Source organism: Coffea eugenioides, chromosome 11 (assembly GCF_003713205.1).
Source record: "Coffea eugenioides isolate CCC68of chromosome 11, Ceug_1.0, whole genome shotgun sequence".
NCBI lineage: Eukaryota > Viridiplantae > Streptophyta > Magnoliopsida > Gentianales > Rubiaceae > Coffea > Coffea eugenioides.
This window is the reverse complement of record NC_040045.1, coordinates 50,304,737-50,323,167: the sequence shown is the minus strand read 5'-3', so window position 1 is coordinate 50,323,167 and position 18,431 is coordinate 50,304,737. Positions and strand designations below refer to the sequence as shown.

Below are 18,431 nucleotides of genomic sequence, written 5' to 3'. Positions count from 1 at the left end.
ATGCATCTAAGGTTGAAAGTGTATACACTATTGATGTATAAAAGATCAATCATTGTTATTATTTACTCTCTCCCTTTTTTTATAACTGACGTTTAAGAAATTTGTTCTAGTGTACTTTTATCTGTCGTTTTATTATCCCCATACAGTATTAATTATTTTTTCACAATTTTACCCTTTTATCTCTCTTTTCCAATACAGGGTTCTTAATTACTACTCCTAGTAATTATTGTTTCTCTCTTTGTAACAACCCTAGTAATTGGACAATTAATGAGGGTACAAAAGGAAAGTAGTGTACAGATTTAAGCAATGAAAAACTTTTCTTAATTGGTGTGCAAAATCTTAAACGTTAGTTATAAAAAAAGGGAGGGAGTATTTATGTTGGAGATTGGGACTAATCCAAAATAGAGTGAGGGGGAGGAATTTGGGATAAACAAATTATGTCTTTAATACATAGTCTAATATGCCCTTACTTCTAAAGAGAATTACATTATTTTAATTACTCACTTTTCTACAATCATTCCATATGTATTGAATTGCCCTCCGGGGCTTGGTCTGGTGGTTGAGGTTGCTGAAGATGGAGCCTTAGATCCCTGGTTCGAATCTTACTACTAGCAAGTTATGGAGGGTAGGGAATAGTTTGCGAGGTCCACTCCCAGCGGGACACCCCTAAAAAAAAAATAAATCCATATGTATTGAATTAACCACCACTTTTCCAAAATTTTTTTTTTTTAAAATTACAACAATTTAACTATTTTAAATTATTACTATTGTCTGACCAAAAAAATAATTCTAATAATTTTTAATATCTTTTTATTAAGGTGTTTTTCTAACGGGTGACTAGAAATTTTTCTAACAAGTACCCTATAATTTTTGTTAATACACCTATATTTCACCTAATCAATCATGTATATACACACTAATAATTACTGTTTTCTTTTATATTTATATAATTTTTTAATTAATTTTATATTTATAAAATTTTAATATGAAAATACATTTTAACGAGTTCACTATACAAACCGTTTATTATTATCACTGGGTGAGCCTTAGCCACTAGCACATGTAACATGGGCGGAGACCCGTAGAAAAGCAACATAGAGGCATACAGGCACAGCACGCACGTGACGCGGGGATTACCCACTCGTGCCTCAATTGAACGGACCAAGAAAGAGGTGGGAAACGTAAAATTTTTACTCGCTAATTCGCCACCGTACGCCGCCGCGGCTAACCATTCCAAACCTGACGCTCAAGCGCTCTTGTTTGGCGTTAGGTTATCCCCCAGCCAAAGGACTGAAGCAAGCAACCTCACCTGCTAAAACCCCATATTTTCTTGTTCCTTCTAGTCAAGATATAAATCTGATAGGGAAAAAGCGTAAAACGAAGAAGGGAATGGTGAGTTCCAAGGATGACTCAGCTAGCGACGGCGAGAACTCATCTGGCGACGTACCGGAGTCAAAGAAGTCCTGTCTGTTCTCCGAAGGCGAAAAAGTCTTAGCTTACCATGGCCCTAAAATTTACGAAGCCAAGGCATGCCCTAAAACCCTAATTTTCTCTATTTTCAGAATAGAAATTTCCATACCACTAATTTTTTATTTGTTAATTTTAAATATAGTCAACTTTTGTGCGGGTTTTGGTGGTAATTTCAGTTTTGGTTTGTGAATCTTGCTCTTGCGATATTGTTCTATTCAATTTATCAATGTCAAATTCCTGATTATGCATCTTTTTCTTGGAATTCTGTTAGGATTTGAGATGGTCTAGTGGAAATTTGTTATAAATTTCTGAATGTAGTATGATTTTTCTGTTCGCTTCCATTTCCGAGACTTGGAACTATTGGCGTAGAGACATTACTCTAGGGTTTAGGGGCAAGTAATTCAGTGTAAATGAGCTTTTGGGTGAACTAATTTCTTCTTTTTTTTCCTACAGGGTTAATCAATGCTTTAGAACTGCTTTAGTCTTACTACTTCTAATATAGCTGAGATCTGGTAACTATGTGCATTGGATTCTTTAAAACGAGCTTAACACTTTGAATACCCTTGTTTTGCACGTAGTACGTGTGTTTTAATGCCTCTATATTGTTTGAACTGCTTCTTTTCATTGTAAAGATTCTTTATTTAGCATTTCTCTTGATAGTTTATAGTTTGTCCATTAGCACTCCAAGGGCTATTTATAACTTCTATCTGCCAATTTGTAGGTTCAAAAAGCTGAAGTTCGCAAAAATGAGTGGAGATATTTTGTCCATTACCTTGTAAGTCCGATAGATAATACTTTTATCCATGTTTCCATTTTGTTTGCCTTGAGCAGAGCTTGTGTTTTAGCCATCAACCTAACACACTTCCTTTTTTATTTTACAGGGTTGGAATAAGAAGTGAGTTGCTTCTAAAGAATTGTTAAGCTCAAAAATGGTTTTAATTATTCCATTGAAATCTGACCCATTTCTTTCGATTTGCTCTTGCCATTTTCTGGGGCTCTCATGTAACGTCATAATGTCAAATGTGGATACTTGTGCTCTATGAGATATGAGATGCACATCAGTGTTGGCTATTAGAATTTGTCCGAGTTAGATGTTGGGTCTTGTGTTTCCTGATTAGACATTCCCTTTCCATTTAGGTTTCTTCATGTGGTTTTGACTCTGAGAAGATATACAATGAAGCCCTGAAATAGTATGTGTTGTAATTAAATCAAATTTCTTTGAAAACTATTTTTGGAGGTATATACAGAGTATGATATTCTTGTCATTCTGACTAAATTCTAGACTAGCTGCCCAGCTTTCTTCAGCCTTTTATCCTAAGAATACGTGCTTAAAAAGCCATTCGTGTTTTATTTCCCATGTTAAGGCGGTTTGTATCTAACTTGGCCTTGTGAATGGGGCCGATATGTTATTTGTAGCAGGAGTTTTGACTAGCGTTTGGCTACATTGTTTGTGCCCATGTTATATACATTGATAGAGCTAGAGAAGAAGCTTAAGAAATCAAGTGTTGAAATATACATAAGCTTTTTGTACTTGACCAATCTACTAGCTTAAGACTCAGGCACAAGAATTTGGAGATTTATTTGTGTGCTAAACATACTACGTTTTTGATCCAGAAAAACATCATGCTTGTTTGATATGTGTTTGATACAGAAATGTGTAGGGAAATAGAAGAGTCTGGACAATGTATTTGGTGTAACTTTTACCTGGGAAGATAAGAAAGGAAAATGTTCTACTGAAAGGCAATGTGTGTGTGGGATTTGTGAACCAACTGTAAAGTTCATTTGTTTCTTTTTTTTTTTTGGTGGGTCAACAGTTGGGATGAATGGGTAGATGCGGGGCGCCTGATGAAATACACCGAAGAAAATGTTTTGAAGCAGAAGGCTCTTGACAAGAAAAAAGGAGTGAACACAAAATCAGGTCGTTCAACACAATCGAAACCCAAAACCTCTGCTGGTATGTTACACTATCTGTGTTTTAAAGCCAACTGCAGGAAAAACCACATATATAAGACTACACTATCTGTACATCTATATTTCGTCCATCTGTACAAACATATTGACATGTTCGCCCAACCACATGCTGACATGTGCATATGTATATATCTGTACCACATTGTGCTTTCCTTTCACATTTGTTTTACGCAAAATTTTCGAAGTACCTTGATGAATGGACAGGTGAAGCAAAGATTGTTGTGTCAGTTACAAATGTAGCTGAAATAAAAATTGATTTTTTGATTTTCTTTCAGCTGTGGTAAAATGCCAATTTTGTATATTCTTTGAAAGCTTAATTATATGGTTGTCTTACATTCTGTGTGCTGTTTGTTTGTTGAATTCAACAGATACGAAAGTGGATAAGGAGGAAATCAAGAACACTGGTAGTGCATCTTTCTTGGATTTTGTTGGCTTGCTGTTTTAGACCTTAGCTTAATCATTTTTTTTTTTTTGTCCACTGCACCAAGAAAAATCTCCTTTCTCTGGATATTTGGTAATGTTTGCATATTTGTATTGGAACCTTGGGCATCACCATCTTAAGGTATTAATATTGTTATGAAGTAGGTTATGTGTAACTAGAAGGATGGAGTGACTGGTTAAGGTAGAATTCCATATTAATCTCTAAAGTCAGGGGTTTAGTATTACTCGAGTTTCTGAACTCTGTTTTTCATTTTGATAACCTTATCTCTGTCATAATAAAGCAGATAATAATGCTGTCAAGTTGAGTGGGTGGAGTTTCGGGCACTGAAGTAGCCTAATGGCAAATATACCATATTGCCTTTCTTTTGTTGTTTGTTTATTATTCCATGTGCTTACCTGATATTTTCCTGAAAAACAAAGCTCCTGTTGGACATAATTTGTTGTTGTTTTTAGCAGCTGTTGTTCAAGAAGTTCTAAACTTTGTGAGTAGCATTGCTTTACCGAGTATATGCTTATAAAGTATAGTAATGTGGTCAATATACTTGTGTAATGGCTTCTCTTCAGATAAAGCCTTTTCTGCAATTTACTAAGATTCGTGATGTGAAGGATTGCTAAAATTCAAGGCAAATAGTTTGTTGATAATGATTTAAAATGTTTGGGCTGCACCATATTTTAGGCAATCTTGTGATATATGTACTTTAAAGGGATTTAATTTCTCCGTGTTCCGTTTTTTCCCCTTGAAATATTGCAGCATCAAAAGGAAAGAAGCGTAAGGCTGATTCAGGACCAGAGGTTTGCTCCAGTCTGTTGTTTTTATATTCAAAGTGTCCGTTTATCTTTCCTATAGTATGATAGTGCCATTCTCTCATACTTGCCCAAAGCTGTTTTGTTCTCATTCCCATTTGTCACTTGGAGTTTCCTACTTACTAAAACATTTTAAATTACCCTGTATTCTTTTGAATTCTTAGATTCTGTTCTGAGGATTTTGGGCCAAAAGGCCTGCATGTTCGTCACCTTTCTAAAACGTTTGATCTCAACCCTCAGTTAGACTCAAACTAATTGTTCCTTTGCAAGTCTGTTAACTTTGATTAGGTGGTTCAAATGCAGGGGTATTTTTGTCTTCACTGTATGGTTGTGTTCTCTGTTTTGCTAGTTCTTCGCTTCCTCTTACATATCTTGTTATATGGTTTTTCCTTGGGCATCTTTTAAGTTGGTTTTCATTTCAATTTCTTGTGAGAGTTGTCTTTGAGATTGATTGATGAAGTTTGAATTTGTTTATTTGTAGAAGGAAAATGTATCTGCAGAGAAACTCATTAAGATTCAAATTCCATCAACTTTGAAGAAGCAACTGGTTGATGATTGGGAGTTGGTCACTCAGCAGAATAAGGTCCTTTCTCTCTCTTTCTCAAAAGAGAATTCATAACAATGGCATTTGCATGGAAAAGAAAATTAAGTAGCATGACCCAACACCAATAATAAGACTTGCCAGACGACTACTAGGCATGCTGTTATACAGTCTGAATGATATTGTATCAATGTTTTATTCAGCATTCAGTAATTCTATCTTATGATTTTGTGCTGACTCTGCCTTTCCTTGTCCTTAAACGAAAAATATCATCGCGACAGGACAAGCAACTTTGACAATTGCAAAGCTTTACATCTCTGCTTCTTATGCTCAAGTTGAAGTAGTTTAGTTTTTGGCTTCGGTTTCTGTATTAAAGTGCTGGGCGTGGCAGCTCTCATAGAGGTTGATTTATTTTTTTCGGTTGCAGTTGGTAAAACTTCCACGATCCCCCACAATTGATGACATATTGACAAAGTACCTTGATTACAGGTCAAAAAAGGATGGCATGTAAGTTTCTTTTACACCTTTGGGCTTTGTATGAAGTGTGACCTTTCTGTGTATGTTTTCTACAACACTTACTGTTGATTCCTGTTGTATATATGTAACTTTCAGTTGTTGACCAACTGAGCTTCAGTTCCTACCGTGCATAATTGACTAGTGCATATCTGAGCATTTTAAAAATCTATCAGATTCAGTTTGCAATGTTGCTCAACCATGTTTTGACAAGGTTGATATTGAGCACTTTTATGTCAAATTTTGCGCATTTGGTAAAAATTGAAATGATTTTTAAAGGGCATGCGATTTGCTTTGTGAATTATCCCCATGAATCTGTTTCTTCTGGATTCAGGATGACTGATTCAGTTGGAGAAATTCTAAATGGACTGCGGTGTTACTTTGACAAAGCATTAAGAGTCATGCTTTTATATAAAAAGGAGCGCCAGCAGTATGATGAAGCTATTTCAGATAATGTTTCTCCATCTAGTGTTTATGGTGCCGAACATCTTTTGCGCCTCTTTGGTATGCTTTATACTTATTTATAGAACCATCTTATGTAATACTTATCATACTGGAATTGATACTATTTCACTTGCTTTAATGAGATTGAGGACCTTTTTGTTGCTAAGTAGTGAAACTGGTTATCTTTGAGGGAGGTATTCCATGTTTTTTGGAAAAAGAAAATGTTTAACATGTGTACTCAGTTCAATGCCTTTAAATTGAATGAATTACCGAGAAATTGGACTTTCAGTAGGTTTATTTCCTTAGATGCCAAATGCTGTTTTGTCTTCATTGCTGGCTCTATGGAGAGGAGCATTTGTCATGATTGCTCTTGTTTGCAGTAAAATTACCGGAGTTATTGGCTTATGTGAAAATTGAAGAGGAGACACAAATTCAGCTCCAGCAGAAACTGCTTGACTTTCTCAAGTATGTTTTACATAATCTTTTATTTGCTGCTTCCTATCCTTGTGGAAGATTGGATTATGAATTTGTTAAGATGATGAGAACAATCATGTTGCGTATATATTTTCAATTTATAACTTTTAACACATATCATGCTTTTGCATTTCTATCAATTTTTAGTTGCACATAGAAGGAGGTGGTGGTGTTGATGTATGGTGTCACTGTGGTTATCTCTTCTGAAAGAATCAAACCTGATTTCTTGAAAGCTGTAATGCAATTCTGACTGCTTTTTTTTTTGTGGCCTTTTTGGTGCTTGTCATGGCAGGTTTCTACAGAAAAACCAGGGCACCTTCTTTCTTTCAGCTTATGACAGCCCTAAAGTTTCTGAAGGAAGTGGAAAAGGGAAAGATAATTGACTTGGAAATGGAAGACAATTGATGATCCGCCAAGATGTTGTAACAGTAAATGGTGAATGATTATAGTTAGTTTAACACCTCTGAACAGTTGGACTTCCCCAGCGGGCCGAGCAGCTCCACCGCTATATTTGTACAGTGCTTTATTTGTTTGTTTTTTGAAACTTCCGTCCAAGTAAAGCTGTATAGCTTTTGGCAAACTCTAATGAGGATCAAGGATAACAGTCCATACCATTAGATTTGGGTGGAGGACTTGGGATATGTTGTAATGATACATGGAGAAAGCAGCAGCATGCTCTCTATAGATTTGTGCATTCGAAGGACCAAAACTGGTCCTATGAACTATCAGTATAGGAATATCCAGTTATTGCTGTTCAATTTGTTCTACTGAGTACCTGCAATAAAAGTTCAGCTTTTTCCGTCGAATGTTTCTTTCCGAGGATTTTTGGTTTTCCGGGTTGGCACGTGTAATGAAGCTGTATTTTACGGGGACTAACTGAACTTATGTTATAATCTAAGAGATTTAAATTTAATATCTCAAATAAGTTGAAACCAAAATTTGATTACCTATCGTCCGTCGATATATGATAACAGTTTGAATAAAATAATTTAGTTTATATTATTGATTGACATGATATAAGTTGAAACCAAAATTTAATTACCTATTGTCTTAGTGCATCTGGTCCATTTCAGAGGATGAGGTAATCTTTAGCTATGCATACCATTGGACTTCTATCAATTCTCAAAATCTAGTGGTTAAGATAATGGACATATCAGCACTTAAGTAAAACTATATAATTTTGCTTTGAAGTGTCCTATATGACTAGCATTTTGATCCATGTTATGTATAGGTTTATATTTCAATTCAAAACAATACTAATATGTATACTTATATATTATATGGGATTTATATTTCAATTTAAAACAATAATATATATACTTATATAGTATAGTATAGGATAAAGTATATGAAAAGGTAAAAAAAATTCAAAGATGTGTATATTGAACATGTTTAACAAAAGTTTATTTCGTAAGTACAAAATGGAATTTTTAAAATTTAATATCTCAATAAGTTGAAACCAAAATTTGATTACCTATTATTGTTTGTCGATATATGAGCACAATTTGAATAAAATAATTTAGTTTATAATGATTTACATGATAGAGTAATTGTAAACCTATATAATAATTAAAAAATTCAAAATTCTATAAAAAAGAAAAGAATGTGGAGTTAGAAATATTTTGATTTAACCATCCTAAAAACCCTCTCTACAATACATACATACATACATATATATATATATATTATCGAAGCAACTGTAAAATCAAAATCAGAAATACCAAGTAACACTACTACTAACTGGTAAAAGACATTTACGCGGGCTTGAATGGGGTAGATAAAAAATTCTGAATGAATGAGCACATTCTGTGGCAAAGATGGCGATACCGCTAGCACACCCTTTGGATCAAAATATTTAGGAAATCGATGATCTATTTCAGGAGCGGATGCAGTTTTCATCAAATCCAAAAGAAGATTTTGACTGGGAAAAAGAAGGGTTGGGCAAATTTGCACAAAAATAAGGAGAGGGTTAATATTGTATATATTTATAGTGTATATTGTTAGTATCTAGAAAATTAATTTAAAAATAAAAAGAAGAAAAATTTTCAAAAAAAAAATTAAAAAGAAGAAATAAGAATGGGCAATTTGACGCTTATGTCGAAATCTACTTCAGTTCATTTCGACATCAGTTTATATCGTAGGGGAAAAAATAAAAAATAAAAATAAAGTGAGCGCTCCTCTCTTCTGCAAACTGAAAGCCATCGGCCACCCTCCTGCCTCTAGCCTCCTACGCACCGGTCCTACTCCCTCCTCCCCTTTCCCTCTCCCGTCCCGTCCCGTCCCCTTCCATCTAGCCTCCTCTTCCCTCAGTCTCCATTTGCCATATTCACTAGTGCAATACACAGGCAAGGTATCCACCTACTTTGCTTTCCATCACTCATAGTCTACTAGTCCACACTTCATTAACCCAAAAAAAGGAAAAGCTGCTGACTATAATTATGATCGTAATTTGGATGATTACTGCTCCTCCAGCAGTTTGTTTCTTCAAACACTAGCAATGTCCTAGTTGATGTCGATTTCTTTACAAATTTGATTCTCTTCTCTAATTCAAGCTGCCCTGTTCAAACATGGAAGCCTTTCGTCTACAACCCAAATTTACCTTCACACAATTGATCCTCCCTACCCACCAAAATATCACTAGAAAAGCTATCAAAGTCAAACCCCAGTTTTCACTTTTTTCCCCCTTTAATCTCCGCCTCAAACCCAAACCCTCCCTAACCACTCCTCGCAAGCTTACTTTTGTAACCCCAATCAATTGCAAGCACCATGACGAACATCTTCATGAATCTCACCACCACCACCACCACCACCACCATGGTCATCATGATGATGTGGGGTCTGAGGTGAAGCTAACCAAATCCCAGTTGGCGTTTCTGAATTTCGCCATGGCGGTTAAATGGACCCAATTGGCCAACTTCTTGAGAGAGCATTTGGAGTTGTGCTGCTGCTCCGCTGCTCTGTTCATTGCGGCTGCTGCTTCCCCTTACTTGGCCCCCAAGGCTGTTGCCAGGACTCTCCAGCAAGTTTTCACTCTCGTTGCTTTTCCTCTTGTCGGGGTAATACTCATTTTCTTCATTTTGGATTCCTTCAATCTTCATTACTTGCTACTAGTAAGACTGCGAGTTTGAAGCACTTAATTGAACCCCTATCTGACTATCTTCTTTTTGTCGAAGAGAATACAGGGAGATAGGGGAGAGGGGTACTTGATTTTGGACATGGTTTTGTACCTTATGACCTTTAAGTCCATGTTTGTGTGTGTAAATGAACTATGGCTTGCTAAAAAGAAGCAATTTTTGACATGATTTTGTTCCTTTTGACTTTTAAGTTGTTGCTCGTGCAAATGGTTGAATGGGAAAATTACTGTGTTAGTGAATGATCGTGCTAAGTTTCATCGATGTGTATGAACTGACCTTTTTAGCTCATTGCGGCTAACTGAATACTTTAACTAAGCTTCATGATTATCATTTTGTCTTTTTTTAGTGGGCAAAATATGTTTTCTTAGTTGATTTTAGTCCCTATTTGTGTGTTTGACATTGAATACTTTTAGAGGCTACATGTTATCTTATGACAGCGCAAGAAATCCTTACGGCTTTAATCTTTTTTTGAATGGTTCTGAGATTATGTCCTAGGTGGAACGTTGGGGGATATCTGCAATTGATTAGATTAGAAGACCTTGTTTTCACATTTCTATTCTACCTTTTAAATCTTATTAAGCCTGTACCTTTCCTATATTAGAGAAGCCACTACAGGTTAATCAGCAATTTCCTTTTGTTTTCCCTGCATTTAATTGAAGGTTATAGCATGTCAACACTTTTTAATCATCCTTATGCACTGAAAAACTAGTTTGGATATTGTGTGTCTTTGTAGGCATTTATTGTTATCAGCATGCTGTTGATTTCTTAACTTAAGGCTAGGGACCTGTAACTGTCTATTTACTGTATTTTGAAATTGGTTATCTTTGGAATTTTTTGCTGTCAGGTCTCAGCATCATTTGATGCTATATTGGACATAGCGGGGGGAAAAATTAATATTCATGTACTAATGGCCCTTGCGGCCTTTGCATCAGTTTTCATGGGGAACTTCTTGGAAGGAGGCTTGCTTCTGGCAATGTTTAATTTGGCTCATATAGGCAAGTTTCTTGTACAAGATTAGATAGCAGAAGCTTGAATCTAGCTATAAATGAAGTTTCTGTAGGTTGAATATATGGATTTTGCAGCTGAGGAGTACTTTACCAGCCAGTCAAAGATTGATGTCAAGGAGTTGAAGGAGAATCATCCAGAATTTGCTCTCGTGTTGGATACAAAATATGGAAAACTGCCTAGTTTTTCAGACTTGACATATCATGAAGTCCCTGTGAATGATCTGGAAGTTAACTCATATATATTAGTCAAAGCCGGTGAGGTTCGTACTTGAAAATATTATAGCCTTATCTTCATCTGCTACTTTTCCCTGTGAATGATGACATTGAAGTCCCTCACTTTAATTTGTCCATAAAAAATTTTTTTGCCCTTAAATTCTTTCTTGATTCTTTGTTGCCTTCGTTTTCATTTTTGTAGAGATCTTATTACGTGAATTTTTGTCAATGAAATATTTTATGCTTTTCTGTTTGATTTTTGATGATGTAGCTGGTGAAAATAGTGTATTATGCACTACAAAAGGAAGGTTGTAGGTACCTTGTCTAATAATCTTGGTTTCTTCTTTGTTGTTAAAGTTCCACTGCCTACACAAAGGATGTTTACAAGAAGAATAAAAAGGAAATTCAGATTGTTTGATCTATTGAATGTATATGGATAACCATATCAGTATGGGGTGGTAAAAGAATCGGACAATATACTGAGCTCTTTGCTTTCACAGACTAACATCTTCAGATACTTTTCTGCAGGCAATTTATTGATCTTAGAATTGTAGTACTACTATTTTTATTGTGTAATGCTTATAAGATGTGCCTAACCTGCAGTTTTATTTTATCATGATGAATAGTTTAACCTCTTGCTTTAATACTTGTTTTATTAGCTAAAACTCATGCCTAATGTCAAAATCACTTGGTGACATTGTGTTCTGGTTTCAAAACTAACTTGTCCTGACTTTGTCAAAGCAGAAGAGGCCTGTTTTTGTCTTAACTTCTTGTCTCAAGACTGAAAACTTCGTTCATTGTCCCAGCTTGTCATACTTGGCATGACAGTTCACCTTTGACCAAGTTTCCATTTTGAGGATTAATACCTGCACAATTATTATTTTCTCTTTTCCTTGAATTCCTTACGTTTTATGCAGAATTTTGGTTATGTTAATTTCCTTATGTTCTATTTTTGCACAAATGTGTTCTTTACATGACTGTCTAGAACCTTGATTGATGCTGGTTTGTTGATATAAACAGTCAGTTCCAGTGGATTGTGAAGTTTACCAAGGTAGATCAACAATTACAATTGAGCATTTGACTGGGGAAGTCAAGCCAATTGAAAGAAAAACTGGGGACAGCATTCCTGGCGGAGCAAGAAACTTGGATGGTATGATGATAGTAAAGGTAAGGACTGTTTTTCCAACACTCCCAGTAAAATACTAAATAAGTAAATACTTTCAGATATACAAATGCGTAAGGTATGTTCCTGCTGGTTTTTGACATATGGGACATATTTCCATGTCTTTCTTTTAGGTGACATATTCTCATGTTCGAAATTATAATAGTAGTCTCCAATAGTTTGTGATAAGATGAAATTTTTATTTTGTTTTTTGATTTTTTTACCTTAAAGCTGTTTTAAATCATCGTAGTCCTTCCTCATTTCAACTCTTGTAGGCAAAGAAAACATGGAAAGAATCTATGCTTAGCAGGATTGTCCAGCTGACTGAAGAAGCTCAGCTAAGCAAACCAAAGCTCCAGAGGTGGTTGGATAAATTTGGTGAGATCTACAGTCAAGCAGTTGTATTTTGGTCTATAGCTGTTGCACTCCTTGGGCCACTTATTTTCAAGTGGCCATTGGTTGGCACGTCAGGTAACTTTTAGGATCTTCATTTTCCTATTTTATCGTTAATGCCGGAATATCCAAAATGCTTACCTTGATCTAGATTTCGTTTGAGCTAATTGTACTCTGTTAGCCCATCGCATGAAGAGGGCTAAAAACTCAAGATAAGGAACTTGTGGAGGTCGTTTGTTATCCATGTTGAGTTTACACTATTTCTTCATCAGCAACATTTTATAGGAAGAATTTGAAAATTTGTGTAGATCAATGAAGTCTTGTTGTATACCGTGTTCAGTGGCTAAGGAGGAACGATTGTCATGTGTTAATTGAAATATACTAAAAAATAACATTCACGGTCGCCTTTTAACTATGCTCTTTGCTCTTTTATGTAATCAATACAATTGAGGACGCTTCACACTGTCTAAAGGCTTCTCATATGACATTGCTATCTCAACTAGCACTGAAACTTTGCTATCATTAACAAGTTAATGGAAGTTGTAAACCAGCTCTGGCATTATAAATATAGTTAGATGATGGTGTCTTGGACTTTTGCAGACCTAGACCTGGCTCTGGAAGTAATTTTTCCTTTATTTTTTTTGAATGTCCACCTTTATAATAGTAATGTCTTTTGACTGTAGTATGCAGAGGATGGATTTATAGCATACTGGGTTATAGTTATATATTTTATGACTGTAGTTTGCAGAGGATCAATTTATAGGGCATTGGGGCTTATGGTGGCCGCATCACCATGTGCACTAGCTGTAGCACCGTTGGCCTATGCCACGGCAATTAGTGCCTGTGCTAAAAAGGTATTTGCTATCCCATACACATTTACATTGAAGTCCTAGTATGGTTTGAAAGGTTGTCTATGGGTCAACCACTGTATTTATACCTAATTTATCACAAGTTCTTGCAATTTTTTTTAAGTATCTGAATATAAATACCATTATAACAGAACTGTTGATATACCAGCCCTTCTTGTCCTAAGAATGGGGGTATCTTGTTCTTCTACGTTGCCTGATGGCAAAACAAATTATGAGGAACTAAGCTATTGATCTACTTTTACCTACGCTTCATGTTTGCAGGTTTTTTAAAGAGCAATGTCTCTAATAATGACAGCATCAAGCTTTTATAATATGTACTAGCACCTTGAAAATGACTTAATATGATTCTACAATATCAATTTGGCTTACAGGGAATACTGCTCAAAGGTGGACATGTTTTTGATGCTCTAGCATCTTGCCACACTATTGCGTTTGACAAAACTGGTACCTTGACAACTGGAGAGTTCACATGTAAAGCAATTGAACCTATACGTGGACATCTCAGGAATGCTGAAAAACAACTTGCTTCATGTTGTGTACCCAGCTGTGAAAAAGAAGCGCTTGCTGTGGCTGCTGCGATGGAGAAGGGTACTACTCACCCAATTGGAAGGTTTTTAATTAGCTGGAGAATGTTTTTTATCCCTCAGATTGCTTAACTATGCTGTCTGAATGGTTTCTCTGATGAGTGCAACTGTTATGAATTGTTGATTTTTATGTTTTGCAACATTAGCTGTTTTTGTTTGTGATGCAGAGCTGTTGTGGATCATAGTGTGGGAAAAGATCTTCCTTCTGTTTCTGTTGAAAGCTTTGAGAATTTGCCTGGTAGAGGTCTTTTTGCAACATTATCTAGCATTGAGGTAGTGTTGTATTTTAGCATTTGGTTAACTAGTTGTTTATGTTGACTTACATTTAGAGATTGAACTGTTATCCAATTTTTGGGTCAAACACATGCCCTTCTCATTTTACCGGCACTGCTAACTTTTCTTTGTTTGCTCTGACTTCTGTTTTGGATGTGGTATTCTATTGAGTTTGTTGTGCTTCTAGGAACTATTTGCAAACTTCTTGTGATGTGGAGATCCATGAGAGATCCCGGGCTGCCATGCTGGCCACCCTAAAATGGAATAACTAGTGGTCTTCTTCGATTATCAACTATGATGCACTAAATACATCAAAATCTTCACATTCTGGATTTTTTACTTAATTCCTTTTTCCCCCTTGTGACAGACATGCTGCATGAATTTCTAACTTTTCATATATTCCACCAAGTAATTTTGCCATAGGTATCTCCTATATGGGGTTATGCATCATGGTCCTTTGAAGATTCATGGTAGTCATTTTTCATTATGTGTTTCAGTATTCTGGCATGACGATTGAATTTAAGTTCCTTTCGTAAAGATCTTCTCAGTTTGTCACTGCTTTATCCAGGTCGAAATCATTTAATTCGTAGGATTTTGTAATGTTTACAGCCAGGACTTGGTGACGGTAAAACATTAAGAGCTTCGCTGGGCTCTGTGGATTACATTGCTTCGCTTTATAACTCTGAAGACGAATCAAGTAAAATTAAGGATGCAGTGAGCGCTTCTACTTATGAAGGCGATTTTGTTCGAGCTGCTCTATCTGTTAATAATAAGAAGGCAAGCATTTTTTCCCTGGATAGGCATAATTGTTAAATAAATGTAGTTAACTCTTCATGTGTTTTGCAAATGGATTTGGATACCTCTTAAAACCTATTGAAATGGACACTAGTGGATTTTCTTAATCACATTCAAGTTTGGTGACTTAGTTCTGAGATAAGAATTAGGATTATGAGTTGACATTGGATATCTCCATGCGCATGTTGTAGTGAATTGTTATGCAGACTTCTTTACCGTATGATGCTAAATCTGGGTTGAATTTGGGGACTACAGGTGACCCTTTTTCATTTTGAAGATAAGCCTCGACCTGGAGCTTTTGATGTTGTCCGGGTATTAAAAGATCAAGCAAAGCTCCGTGTAATGATGTTAACTGGTGACCACAAGTCAAGTGCGCGGAGAGTGGCCAATGCTGTGGGTATCGATGAGGTATACTGCAGCCTTAAGCCAGAGGATAAGCTGTATCATGTGACAAGTATATCTAGAAATACAGGTGATATTTACATTCTGTGTAATTCATCATGCTGAATCATCTGCTGCCTTCCACTAATAGAGATGTAAAATATTTTTTGGCGTCAGTAAGAATTATATATCTGGTTTCTTTTCTTCAATTTGACTTTTAGTCAAGGCAGTGGACAAACCATAGGCCAAATGAGATTTCCACTGAATCAGCAATTGAATGCTATGTGAATTTATGCAGTATAAATTTTTTTGTGAAGCATTTAGAAAAAATATGTTGGAATGTGTAGTGAAGATCTTATACATGTAAGATTTCTTCATTCTTCTGAAAAATTACTTTTTCTATGCTATGTAAGATTAACATTTTAACTCCATCAAATAACTTACTCTCACCGTATGCCTATTCACGTGGCTTTGTGTTTTTACAATCTTGGAATTCCAATCAAAGCATCGTGTTGCTCAAATTCTTGCATTTTAGTTCATTAATATTTGCCTTGAATATTCCCGACAGGAGGCGGGCTTATAATGGTTGGTGATGGTATCAATGATGCCCCAGCCCTGGCTGCTGCAACTGTGGGTATTGTGCTAGCAGGTCGGGCCAGTGCAGCTGCTATTGGGGTTGCAGATGTGCTATTGCTCCAGGACAACATTTCTGGTGTCCCATTTTGTATAGCGAAATCTTGGCAAACAACTTCCCTGGTAGTTTTCCTTTTCCCATTTCATTGCAAATATGTATGCTTCGTAAACCTAATATTGGCTGTAACACTCCTTGCAGGTCAAGCAAAACGTGGCCCTAGCTTTATGTAGCATTGTAGTGGCATCTCTTACGTCAGTTTTGGGATACCTTCCATTGTGGTTAACGGTATGAATCAACTTGTAAACGGTCTGCTGCAATACATGATAGGCAATGGAGATGATATATACTATATGACCATAAGAAATGCCTCAGAAGCACCCAGAACAAAATGTTTTCACATGTTGCCTTTTCTTGTTGATGATTGCAGGTGCTTCTGCATGAAGGTGGTACTCTACTTGTTTGTCTCAATTCCATCCGGGCTTTAAATCCCCCAACATGGTCATGGAGAGACGACATTCCACAACTTGTTAACAAATTGAGATCTGTATTTATGTTTGTGATGGGTGTCAGCCACCCGGAAACCCAAAGCGCAGCACAGGCGGCGGCACCCTCGTGATGGATGGATGGATGTACCGCCTCGAGTCATTCAGTTGGAAGCCATAACCCTCCAGGCTTTTGTGAATTGTGATTTATGAATATTATAGGTAGAAGGAGGACCATATTCATTCTGGAGTTGTGGATAGCTTTTAGAAACAAGACAGACATTAGTTGTCAACTGTAAATTTCTCTCCAACAGACGATTTTTAATGGCGACAATGATGACCTGATCAAAACAGGAAATGACATCTCCTATTTTTCTTGTGTCCCAATCAAATTCTGTTGCGCTGCGATCATTATCCTCTTTGGATTTTGATATTTAATTGTGGAATTGCAGGTTTGGTTGCTTTAAATTCCTTGAGCTTCCCGGATGCATAGATAGCCCAACTGCAAAGATGACGCAGTTCATATGCTTGTTCCCGGGCCACCGGCATTGCGCGTCGACACACGGAAGAGATGAGAAGGGGAGTCCAACACGCACGCTGTAGCGATCCGATCCGATATCTAAAAAATTGCAGTTGGTACGGTTACGTCCTGGACTCTCCCTCTCTCTTTTCTGTGTGACTTTGAAGGTTCTCAAGGGTGGATCGGATCTCTACCAGTATTGTATAATTGCTTTGCTTATATGGGTCATATGGTTGAGCTGGCCATTGCAACTTTTGCAACTCAAGCCGAGAGTTATAGAGAAGAACTTCAGCAGCGTCATACCAGCTACATTTCCTGCCTCAGCTGTAACCTAACCACCAAATTCAGTTAGCTCACAACGCCTCATCCTCCTCCAACCTTCAGTTAACCGCAGCCCTCTAATATTATATACACACACGCACTGTGTTAGTAACAGTTATACAAAATTTGAATTTTAAATTTAAATCATGGATCCAATGATGATGGTGTATACACAATCAAATCATCGTACACGGACAAGAATTGAAAAGAAAGCCATCAGAATTCGGCATTTACTGATCCCTACAGAAAAAGACCCATATAATAACGCAGGACAACCTCATTCGTCAACAGAGAGACAGAGGGGATACTAATGTTTGAATCTTTAGCAATATGTTGCAATTAAGAGCAGTAGCACCTAGAGAGGATTGAATCATGTACATTTGAGTCAGTTATTTAATGCCAAAAAAAAAATATATATATATATATATATATATATATATATACGCCCTCCCATCCCATAAAGATAGATAATTTGGATTTTGAAGCTTCAATTAAGTGGCTACTCTGTTGTGGGTTACCATCGTATCTGTTAGCAGTGTCCAGAGAGTCCTTCCATAATCCGTTTATGGAATTTGTCCATTTCAAATCCATCATTAATACTCGAGGTATAGTAGTAAGTATTTTCTTCCTCCTTAGGTAGCAAGTATTTGTCACTCGACATTTTATGATTCTAGAATTAATTCCGATCAGGAAGCTTCAGCTTTCAGTCTCTCTCTCTCTCTCTATGATGCCCAAAAAAACAAAAAGAACACAGATATATCATCTATGCGCTGTAACAATTTTTTACCGATAGGGTAAATTCTGTGGCCGGGGGAATATCACCATTCAGTCCCTCTCACAACAGTAGCAGTAGCGGTGCAATTTACTGTCTTGACAGTCCATTTTATCCTCTGTCACCATGGATCCCAGCTGTAATCTCCTCAGCTACACCGCTATCGCTATTGGTAGGATAGGATAGACACTAACTAGAGCAGAGCAGCGACAAAAATTTCCTACTTTTTCACC

The 18,431-nt window shown here is 36.5% G+C and overlaps 2 protein-coding genes across 2 annotated transcripts; both read left to right on the top strand.

Annotated features, from left to right (window-relative positions):
- The first annotated feature begins 1,111 nt into the window (after positions 1–1,111).
- On the top strand, positions 1,112–7,464 carry LOC113753820 (protein MRG1). Its single transcript, XM_027298071.1, has 11 exons — positions 1,112–1,527; positions 2,192–2,245; positions 2,352–2,365; positions 3,285–3,424; positions 3,810–3,845; positions 4,634–4,674; positions 5,168–5,269; positions 5,655–5,734; positions 6,075–6,244; positions 6,565–6,649; positions 6,951–7,464. The coding sequence occupies exons 1-11, from the start codon at positions 1,390–1,392 to the stop codon at positions 7,039–7,041; spliced, it is 951 nt and encodes a 316-aa protein (XP_027153872.1). The 5' UTR covers positions 1,112–1,389; the 3' UTR covers positions 7,042–7,464.
- A 1,373-nt stretch (positions 7,465–8,837) lies between these two features.
- Positions 8,838–16,977, top strand: LOC113751245 (probable cadmium/zinc-transporting ATPase HMA1, chloroplastic). The gene is made up of 13 exons (XM_027295181.1): positions 8,838–9,714; positions 10,637–10,787; positions 10,875–11,059; positions 12,033–12,179; positions 12,450–12,645; positions 13,309–13,421; positions 13,808–14,046; positions 14,188–14,293; positions 14,903–15,070; positions 15,344–15,560; positions 16,038–16,225; positions 16,302–16,388; positions 16,531–16,977. Exons 1-13 carry the CDS (start codon positions 9,226–9,228, stop codon positions 16,717–16,719), a joined length of 2,475 nt encoding a protein of 824 aa, XP_027150982.1. The 5' UTR covers positions 8,838–9,225; the 3' UTR covers positions 16,720–16,977.
- The last annotated feature ends 1,454 nt before the right edge of the window (positions 16,978–18,431 follow it).